General features: G+C 31.9%; 1 protein-coding gene across 1 annotated transcript; it reads left to right on the top strand.

The window, feature by feature from the left end:
• The first annotated feature begins 367 nt into the window (after nucleotides 1-367).
• On the top strand, nucleotides 368-10,402 carry LOC107444910 (uncharacterized). Its single transcript, XM_016059177.5, has 4 exons — nucleotides 368-629; nucleotides 2,649-2,737; nucleotides 4,881-5,171; nucleotides 8,746-10,402. Exons 1-4 carry the CDS (start codon nucleotides 556-558, stop codon nucleotides 8,799-8,801), a joined length of 510 nt encoding a protein of 169 aa, XP_015914663.1. The 5' UTR covers nucleotides 368-555; the 3' UTR covers nucleotides 8,802-10,402.
• Nucleotides 10,403-11,418: the final 1,016 nt, after the last annotated feature.

The raw sequence follows: 11,418 nt of genomic DNA, 5'->3' as shown, positions 1-11,418 counted from the left end.
TATATTGCTAGAGGAAATTAATATCATTATTATATATATAATTAATATAGACATTATTTAACCTAATTTCCTCTAACACACTTCTATTGTTAATGTTGTTTTGTAATCATTGATATTTTATGATTAGCTGATGTTCGTTTGTAATCGTATCATGAAAAAAGATCATAATATTAAAAAAGTAAACATTTTCAGTTCCTTAAAAGAAATATTTCATTTCAAATTATTTTTTACTTGGATTTTAAAAAACGCATTCTTAATCACATTAATTATTAGAGTTATATCATTCCGTAATATATTTTCAAAGTTCAAAAAAAAAAGTATCAACTTTAAACGCAGCGCAAGAATATCAAGGACGCAATTACTTGGTCAGTCTGTTGTATAAAATTAAGATAACAAATTCAACTTTTTGTTTTCTCTCTCTGCCAGTTTAGTACTCCATTTTCTGTTACGTCATCTAACAGTGAAAAGTTTTCTTAGGTTCTAAAGGTATTTAGAAAATCGTGCTGCGAAAATAAGTTGATTTCTTAAAGAACGATTGCTGAAATTTTTAGTAGAATGGAATTTGGATGTCACAAAACAATACCAGCAAAAAAGTTTGGAAAATCGTTATCATTTGGGGCCTTATTAGGGTAAGTCATTATAATTTTTCAAAAAAAAATACATGTTATGCAATTTCGGAAAAACATTTTCTTTATTATAGTTTCATGCAAACTGACAGAAAATTAAGTGTTGAGCAGTGCATTAAGTTTGTGGGACTCTTTTAAATACTACACAGAGAAAACAAATTATGAGCCAAACTACCAGAAAATTTTAAGTTTACCGTAATTCTGGCTCCATGGAAACAATAAAAGCTCTGCAATTTTTACCGAAGCGTTTCGGCAATGATTTTGATAAAATTTACTATAAAATATGGTTTTATAATGTGTGATAAAATTTGGTAAATGAGGTAAACTTTGGTAATTTTATCATGAAACCTTAGAGAATGAGATAAAAAACCGTTTATTCGGATGAATTGCTTTTCAGTTTTGTATTTTTCACTAAATGTGTGGTAATGAAAACTATAATTTTAAAAAAACTAGATTTTCCGGTAAACCGTTACCTTATTAGTGGAAAAATTACCAAATGAATGGTTTATACACGGTATATTTTGGTTTTATTAAGCAGAATTATGTTGTGGTTTTCTTCAGAAATGTCCTTATTATATCGTACGGTAATTTAATCAGAATATTTTTCCCCGTGTAGTTTTTCCAACGTAGGTGAAATCCCCCCAGAGGGTGGTGAAAATGTTTAAGGGGTGCTAAGAAAGTTAAGGGCATTTGTTAGGGCCTGTTGTCGAACAGGGTCTTTAGCAAATTAAAGGTAAAATTAATATTAAGTGCACATTAAAATTGTTTAGTATTTTGGTTTGATGGCTTAGGTGAAAATGTTTAAGGGGTGCTAAGAAAGTTAAGGGCATTTGTTAGGGCCTGTTGTCGAACAGGGTCTTTAGCAAATTAAAGGTAAAATTAATATTAAGTGCACATTAAAATTGTTTAGTATTTTGGTTTGATGGCTTAGAATTATTTTTGTTCGCAATAGAAATCGGTATCTTTTTAAAATAATTAAATTAGTTATGTTAATAAATTGCTTTTTAAAAAAATTGAAAAAGTTTTTAAATTGCTTACTTTTTTTTTCCCTTGTAACTCGTTTTATTAAAAAAAATTCATATACTTTCAAATTACTTTATGTGTTTTTGTTTAAGAAATCAAGGGGATACTATAAAATATTACTATTTCCTTATATCATGTTGTTATCTTAATTCTCTCATTAGATTTTAAAATATGTTTTATTTAGTAATAGCTGTACTAAATATATATATTATAGCCATATTATATCCTGATTATGTACATTAACGATATCAATTATTTCATATTTTTATAACATATAAGAAAAATAACATTTAATTAAATATTTAATTTAAACTTCGAAGTGATATGAGGAATTTATTTTCATGCAAACAATTTAAAGCTTTTACATATGAGTTATTTAAATTCACATTATTATTTTAATTTAAGAAGAATAAAAAGTGTTTCTAACAATGGTCGAAAGGTATATTTCCAACATCTTTTAAACGAGACTTAAAATGAGACAAAGTCTTTTTCATTATTTACTCATTATTAATAGTATTATCGTTTTTAGTATTGAAAGTTTTTTGACTCGAAAAGTGGATCAGTTATCTAAAAAGGTTAGGAACTACTCTTTAAATATTCGCCTTTTGCGCGGCTTCTGGGAAAATGAACATTTTAGGACCACGAAATTTCCCCTATATTATTAAAATAAACATGTTTATATTGAAAAAAACTTTCGATCCGTTGTATGAATTATAATTTATTGAGTAATAACTAAACTCCAAAAACTATTCTTATAGTTAAGATATTTTTTCCTAAGATAAAGCTCTCCAAGCAGTGTTTAAAAATTAGCATGTTTTTTTTTTCCCTTTAAATTCTAAATGTAAAAAAACATAGTACTCCTTACGTATTAAATAAACTTTTGACACAGTTTTTTGTGTCTCTTTTGTTTAAATTTTTTTACATAATATTTTATAAATAGTTTATGAACGTAAAAGTTTTTTAAACAAATATTCTGCAAGGAGATTTTTTCGTTTTCAGATCATTACTTTTCATAGCCATGATGGTTATTTTTCTACATACCCAAAGAACACCGGATAGACAATTATTAGTCATCGAAAAATCAATAGGTAATGAATGTTCAATTTGTTACCAATAAACAATGATTTTGTTATGAATTTGAAGTTAATGATTATTATTATTCGGTAATAGATAAATATCTTCTTATAATTCGGGGAAAAAATTGTAGCTTCTTACTCAAAGGCAATACACTGTTCAAAGTTTCTCGGAAAAAAATAGTTAAGTAGCAATTTGCTTAATTTTGTTTTTTATAACCATATTGAACAAAAATAGTCAAATAACTATAAAGAAGATGGTATTCAAACTGTCAACTGTGAGAAAAATTATTTATTAGCTGTTTTCACTTAATATGCGGTTAAGCAACTAGAATTTTATCCGCGAATTTAATACACTTTATGAAACCACTTAGTTCCTTGCAGCTAGGTACATACTTAAGTCGAGAAGCCTGATCTGTCAAACTCATGACCGAATAAACAGGGGTTCGAATCCCAGAGGTAGCACTACAATATTTCCTCTATTTCTTCAGAACATGAGGAACGTTGCATTGCTGGCATCACAAAACTAAAACTGATTTTAAATAATTTAATTTCAGACTTCATATATATATATATATATATATATATATATATATATATATATATATATATATATATATATATATATATATATATATATATATATATATATAACGTCGTTGCCGAGTGGAAGGATTAAAACAGGTCATAGGTCGGTCGGGAAGGAGGGTACAAAATTTATTTATTAATTATTAGACAAGAGCAGTCATGAAAGAGACTGCGTGAAGTGCACATGAGAGTGAGTGAAAGTGCACATGAAAAGTTGCCCTCCTTGGTTATATGTTAGGGAAAATCTTGCAAAGTAAAATCCGTAAAATGTCTTAATTTAGGGAAAGAGGGAAATCTTAGTAGTTGCTATTGGTTCATAAAATAGATCGAGCGTTTCCCACACAGAGCAAAGGGGAAAATGTCCTGCTCTTAATTAAATGCATACTTGAGCCAAAAATAGATTCAAGAACAGGATGTGGCTTTTAAAAGTGTGAGAAAGTATTTCGATTAGAATATATTAATCGGAATATTAGGATAACAAAAAGATTAATTGAAGCTTTTTATGTTACACACACACACACACACACACACACACACACACATATATATATATATATATATATATATATATATATATATATATATATATATATATATATATATATATATATATATATATATATATATATATATATATATATATATATATATATATATATATATATATATATATATATATATATATATATATATATATATATATATATATATATATATATATATATGATGAAGAATGAAATGAAATTAGTTAAAATAAGTTTTAGTTTTGTGATCCAGTCCTAAAAATCCCAGTCCTAGAAGTCGTTTAAAGAAATTTTTCTTTTGTATCCTTTAAAAAAAGGTGCTTGAAAATTCATTTTAAAAAATGATTTAACAGTAGCCAATGTTTCATATTAAACTATAAATGATTCCGATTTTTTCAGTCCTACAGTGGACTGATCATGAAGACACGGCTCCCAGTAGAACACTGAAGTCAAGCATCACTGGCTGCGATCAGTAGGCGGGTGGGTGACCACTTTGATCATCTAGTAGGGATCAAGGGTGCGCGGTATCGGTCCTCGTTAAACTGTTCTACCATAAAGTGCTGAACTCCACACGCAGGTGGTAGGGCTACCAAAGCAGGGGAGCCATCCCCTCTGCTAAAGATCGAAATTTCGATGTCATGTCTTCGGATCATCCTTTGGGATGTTTCCCAGACCGTCGCCGAAAAACAGTAGTGCAATTCTAGTGTGACGTAAATAAAGTATCTACCTACCTGATTTTTACAAATATAATAGGTAACTTCAGTTATATTTGCTTGCTTGTCACTATTTACAGTGCAGCAACCGTAAGAAGGCGATTGAAGGCCGAATCATGATACGAGTCTATAAATTAAAGCAGGATTAAGTTGTCACGCATTAAAGGAAGATTTGGGAAGACGGGGAAAAGCAAGAACGACAATTTAGCATCATAACTTCCCCTCGTTGAAATGAACTCTCTGAAGATCAATCATCTTCTTACGGTGAATGAACTATATCTATTTACGTATTAAATTTGTTTTTTGTAATAAATACTAAATGTTTCCTTTTAGTAATTGCAAGTGAGCCACTACAAGTTATACAAAGTCCGCTTTCAACATTTTTGTCAAGAACGTTCATCCCGGAGAGAGGAAATAGTTCTGAGACTGATACTTTCTATATAGAGGACGATACTGAATCAGAAAGGGTAAAAGATAACTCAACTGATATTTCAGCCAATCAACTTCAACCTATAAATGATGAAAATGCAACTGATTCTAAAGCAACCTCGAAAAAACGAAGTTTCAAAGCAAAAGTGACTCTCAGCAAATGGCATCAAGATGTACTACGAAATTTAGTAAAAGGTAAAATAAAAGTGAATGTTTGTAGTATTTAACTTATTTAAATAAAGTTTAAAAACTAAACTCAGCGACAGGATAGCCCATAGAGGGCCAAGGCCTACTGTGCCCATCTCAGTTTTCTTGACCTTGGGCTCTGGGGTGCAGGAGTAGATGTTCCGGTCAGGTGGTCAGCCAAACGCGGAACCCCCAGTGTTTAGTTCCCAAGCATGCTTGGTACTCATTTATCGACCCACTGAAGGGATGAAAGGCTGAGTCAACCTTGTTCGGCCCGAGGATTCAAATAAAGTTTAATAAATCAAAATATCCTAATAATTTTGATAGTTTTAAAGAAAACATTGCACACTGTAAAAACATTTCAGTACATTCGCCCCCTTTTACTGTTACGGTAAAAAAAATTACTGTGCATGTAGTCATATTTTTTATTTACTTTTTTGCTGATATAGTTTTATTTATTTGCTTATTCATTCTCCGAATAAATATACCTTTCTTAATGGAAACGGATTTCTGACCCTGAAAATATTGGGAGTAATCGCAATCTAGGAAATATAGTCCCAATATAGAGCTATCTATAGTTTTTACCCCTTATTGTTAATTTTACTTTTTGCATATTTCATCACGCTTCCAGAAAGTTTTGAGCAAATTGTAAAATTTTCGCACACAATTATAAAATTCGCTTATGCAAAGATAATTCCATGCAAAATATAACTTTAGGTATATATTTATTTTTATTACTTTATTTAATAATAGTCGAAAAACTTTTGAAATGTAATGTAAACAGTTTTTTACATCATTTTAAAGAATGCAATTTTAAATGGCATAATACATGAGCGAAATCGGAAGAATTGTTTCTGAAAAATCACATTTTGAAAAAGACGTATTTCAATTTTTCAGGAACTATTCGACCGAGTTTGCTCAAATTTTGTATTTTGTCAAGTAAAAACACATTCTTTGAAATGATGTAAAAAATTGCATACCTTACTATTCAAAAAAAGTTTCGATTATTATTAAATAAAATAATAACAAAAACTCACTAAAATTTGTTTGAGGAGAATTTTCTTTGGCTAAACGAATTTTATAATTGTATGCAAAGAAAATTTCAATTTACTTAAAAATTTCCGGAGATATGGTGAAATATGCAAAAAATAAGACTCACATTAAGGGGTCCAAACTTTGAAAAACTCTACTGCCTGAATTTTTGGGATCATATCTACCAGATTACGGCTACCCCCTATATTTTGGGTTCAGGAATCTGTATCCCTTGAAAAAAAGGTATATTTATTCAGGGAAAATAAGTTCTTGTGTCTGATTTTATTAACTTAATATCTTCTGCACTAATTAATTAGTATATTTGTGACCACCCACTCGAGCCATAAAGGTTGAGTCCTAGAAAGTGAAGATCCAATCATTAGACGCAATGAGTTTTGCGTTTAAGAACAGCGTTTAAATAATAGTCTAAGAGTATTTAGATATATTTTATTTTCCATTTCATTATTTTGATTTATATGAAGTTTTTTGTGAGGCTTCTCTAGACCCTTCAGCTATTAATTTGGAGATTACCTCCTTTCCTATTTCATCTGTGTGATTATACAGTAAGCTATATTTCTGAACTTTCAAAACTAAAAAGATATTATAAATTTTAAAATAGGTTAGGAGACTCCACCAGCCAAACCCCATTATTGGGTCGCATTCAGTTATGCTACCCCCCCCCCCTTAAACATCACTATTTTCCACAAACACACAGAATATTTTATTTTCAAATAATACAAATATAGATGTACATTAGTAAGAATATTTTGTTAACATCTTAATTATAATGAAATGGAAGATTACCAATTTTTCCTACAAGCTTTACAGTTAGTAATTCTCGAACAAATTATTCAGTGTGCTCCCTGTACTAGGTGTGCTCCCTGTACTTTTTACATATCTGTGTAATTTCAAGTTTCAAAGTTTTATAGTTTTTTGTACAACAAACTAAAATGTAACTTAAAGCTGATTACCCGAAACAGCCTTTGCATTTTTTTTAACATGAAGAGAAATTTTTATTATCATTAAAATATGTTACGAATAACACCGGCGCAGTGTCCCCTACAGTTCTAGGAATGCGAAGCCCTCGAGCGTTTGTCTCTCCTGCACAATGGGTATGATATTTGATTTTATAACCGTCGTTGAACAGCTGAACCACTTTTTGAATTTACGACTAAAAATGTTCAACTCCATAGCCTTGCTATTTTGAACCCATTCCAGAAGACAAAAGAAATCCTGGATCGAGTATTGGGAGAAATTTGCCTTTGAGGAAGAATTTTTTTATTGAATTAACCCGCATTTGCGTAACATGGAGAAGAAAACCATGAAAACCATCCACAGTTAGCCTGACGGCAAGGGAACTCTAACCCATGATCCGTTTACCACAGAGGATGTTTTATGTCAGCACTTTGGTCGGTGCGAGTAACGTGTGGAATTCGTTTCGACTAGTCATCGCTGGTATTCGAACCCTGGTGACCTCATTTAAAGGCAAATGCTCTATTTCCTGAGCCACCACGGCTCCGATGGCTATGATTAAAAATGTTTCATATGCATTTTTGATGTTTCTGTAAAGAAATGTTATGCTTTATAGCAGCAGTTCCCAACTAGTGTTCCGTGGAACCCTAGGATTCCACGGAAGATTTAAAGTGGTTCCGCGAGTTAGTACTCTTTTTTTAACCAGTGAGAGATTTTGAAACCTCCGAATATATTTAGATCCAACTTATAATTCATAACTTATTTATTCTTAAGTCTGCCTTTGAGAAATTAAGTAAAAGACCTATTAAATAGAAATGGCATTTTTCAAAAGGAACTATAATATTTCTAGTAAAAATATATTGAACAAATAATAAAAAGAGCAAGCATATATAAAAAATTTTAACTGTGTTGTTTATTAAAATAAAAATAACTTATTTTCTTAAAAAAGAAATATATTTTCCTAAAAACTATTTTCAACATTTATAGCAGTTCTTTTAAGTTCTCAATTCGAAGTAAACCATAATTCGGATTATTTATTCATCTTCAGTTTATGTATATACACCAAAAACCAATTCATAACTAGACTAGATATAGCACAAGGACTACGAATTTAACAGTAGGGCATAAAACCTAAATTGAAATTATTAGGGATAAGACAACGAAAAGTCTGCAGCATTCTTCTACTTAAATATTAGGGGGACCGGAAAGTAATGCCGTTTCGGTGCATTTGATATTCGTTATCAAGATTTTATTTTTAATCAAAAGTGTATTCACCCTCGTTAGCAGCAACCTTTCAATGACGGATCAAAAAAATGAATGGGTTTTTAAAACTAACGAATATTTAATGCTCCGAAACGACATTACTTTCCTATTCCTCTAATATTTTAAAAATAGTCTTCTATAAGTTATAACGTTGACAATAACAACAATAAACTTTAGTCGGGTTTCGTCAAAAGAAGGTTGATTATTTAGTGTTCCGTATTCGTGGGAACCGCTGCTTTAGACATAAGTTAAATTGTAAGATTTTAATCGTGTTAATGTTGGTGTTTCATAACCATTTTTTCTTTATATTTTTCAGAAAAACTGATGAAGTCTTCCCGGAAAAAGAATGATACAATGAGAACAATTCAGTGAAATCCAAAATAGTTCCTTATCATTGTCTGTATACAAAATGAAAACTTTTAAAAAAACATTGTCTTTTGAAAGTTCTAAAAGAAAATCAATCAAAGTGAAATAAAAATTGAACAAACTGTACATTATAATCTGTACATCAAAGTTGTGATACTAAGCAGAAGTTAATCGAGACATTTATTTACTTGAAAATTTGCAATTGAAATATTGTGAGTTGTGCCGTCAAACAGACATTAAAAAGGATATTTATCAATATTTCAATTGCAAAATTGCAGTTGAAATATAAATAGATTGTTGTATAGGGACGTAAATTGTTGTATGGATCGCTGCATATTAATGTATAATAACATAATATTGTATGCCAACTTGACATGTGATTGTTGTATAATAACTAACATGACGCTATGGATTATTGTATAAAAACATGACTTGTAAAAAATAATTATTTGAAAGATATGTTCAGTGACACCGGGATAGCCTGGTTGACAGGGCGCTGGACTCACGTTCGTGAGAACTGGTGTTCGAAGCCAGGCTGCCGAACTATCCTCGTGTAGTATAATATGAGAAGTGCGCGTTAAATCTGTCGGGTTGCAAAGTCCTCCATGTTTCCATAACAAATTATACCTATGGGGAACTGAATTGGAGAGTAATCGTTCTCTGGTTTAGATAAAAATCATGATCTTTGGATAAATGAATGGGTCCGTCCTGTAAATGGGTGGGCAAGAAGTCGAATTCTTGGCTATAGATGGCGCCACTGGAAAACAAGAACAACCGTACCCCTTGTCTTAATGGCCAACGACAACAACAACATAAGTCCGAGTTTATTCTGGACTAGCTGAATACTCGTTTTTCGTACGGGAGAAAAAAGTAAATGATCAATAAATTAGTAATAATCAACACTAAGAAATCATGGACAAAACTGAACGACATATACCGTCTCATTTAATTAAGCTAAAACAATTCCCTTTTTTTTAATTGTATTATTTGTTACCCTTTCCGATGGCTTTATGTTATCAGATTAAATAAAATATGTTTTTAGAAGTTCATCCAGGCAAAATAAAGATTAATCAAGTTCAGTATTATTTGGAATAATACAGTTGAGATTATTGTTGAGATTAACTCCTGATAGTCAAAAACTACCACAAACAACAATTTTTTTCAGGTATAATTTTTTCAGTAAGGTTCCTTACTTATGCCCTTCCCATTAACTTTATGTCATCAGACTAAGCGAATCAAGCCTTTAGAAGTAAGTTCATCCCTTCAAAATAAAGATAGTTATATTTAGAGTTATTTGGCATAATTCAAGCCAACTCCTGATTGATAAAATTACCATAATTCTTTTATTTCAAAGAATGTAAGGTTTTTTAACGGAAAGGTATAGAAGATTAGCACATTTCATAAAAGAAATGTGAAGAAAATATGTAGATTTTATAAAGGAAAATTTTAAAGTGTGACATGAAGAATAATTAATAAGTTATTAAAAATTAATACAATTTTAACATTCATGTGATTTTATTAACGTTTCGCTAAATTACAGAGTTCAAATTAAAATTTTAATTTTCTTACAGAGAGTGTTAAGGTTTTACATAAATTTTGATAAGCAAGTTGTTGTTGTTGTTGTTGATTTACGTCGCACTAGAGCTGCACAATGGGCTATTGGCGACGGTCCGGGAAACATCCCGGAGGATGATCCGAAGACATGCCATCACAATTTTGATCCTCTGCAGAGGGGATGGCACCCCCGCTTCGATAGCCCAACGACCTGCACGCGAAGTCGAGCACTTTACGGTAGCACAGTTTAACGAGGACCAATACCGCACACCCTCGGCCCCTACGCAGACTGATCCAAGTGGGTCACCCAGCCGCACACTGACCGCAGCCACTTATGCTTGACTTCTGTGATCTGATGAGAACCGTGTCTTAACGATCAGTCCACTGCGGGACTTTGATAAGCAAGAAACTTTAACCAAGTTACGTTTCATTTAGTTCATAAAGTGCACGTAACTGGTCACAATCAGCTAATTATGGCTGAGAATAAGATTGAGCTTCTAAAACTATTCAAACTGTTTCGTCATTATAGGTTCAGGTAAAATTTGATATTTCAAGTGTTAGAAAACGTAAAAGAAATGAGCAATCGAAAATTTAAATCAAATGTAAACCGGTATAAAGACCACTCACTTAGCTTACGGGGCCTCCCTAACCGAATGGTGCAGCCCGCCAAACATTCTGCAGCTTGGAGGTAGCGGGCTCGAAACCCACCCTTACCAGGGTATGCATCTTCGCACTGTCCCGCAGTGGACTGATCGTTAAGGCACGGTTCCCAGCAGATCACCGAAGTCAAGCTTCACTGGCTGCTGTCAGTGTGTGACCATTTCGATCAGTCTGCGTAGAGGCCGAGGGTGTGCGGTATGGGTCCTCGTTAAACTGTTCTACCGTAAAGTGCTCGACTTCGAGTGCAGGTCGTTGGGCAACCAAAGCAGGGGGGCCATCCCCTCTGCAGAGGATCAAAATTGGGATGGCTTGTCTTCGGATCATCCTCAGGGATGTTTCCCAGACCGTCGCCAATAGTTCATTGTGCAGCTCTAGTGCGACGTAAAGTAACAACAACAACAGCAGCTCT

The sequence above is a fragment of the Parasteatoda tepidariorum genome, chromosome 7, assembly GCF_982258835.1.
Source record: "Parasteatoda tepidariorum strain Cologne lab strain chromosome 7, Ptep-v5.0, whole genome shotgun sequence".
NCBI classification, from domain to species: domain Eukaryota; kingdom Metazoa; phylum Arthropoda; class Arachnida; order Araneae; family Theridiidae; genus Parasteatoda; species Parasteatoda tepidariorum.
The sequence above is the reverse complement of the archived record's forward strand: the minus strand, read 5'-3'. Positions and strand labels throughout refer to the sequence as shown.

Coding starts and splice junctions, on each gene's coding strand:
- LOC107444910 (XM_016059177.5), top strand. CDS start 556: ATGGAATTTGGATGTCACAAAACAATACCAGCAAAAAAGTTTGGAAAA. Junction 2,738..4,880: donor AGTCATCGAAAAATCAATAG/GTAATGAATGTT, acceptor GTTTCCTTTTAG/TAATTGCAAGTGAGCCACTA. Junction 5,172..8,745: donor ACTACGAAATTTAGTAAAAG/GTAAAATAAAAG, acceptor TATATTTTTCAG/AAAAACTGATGAAGTCTTCC.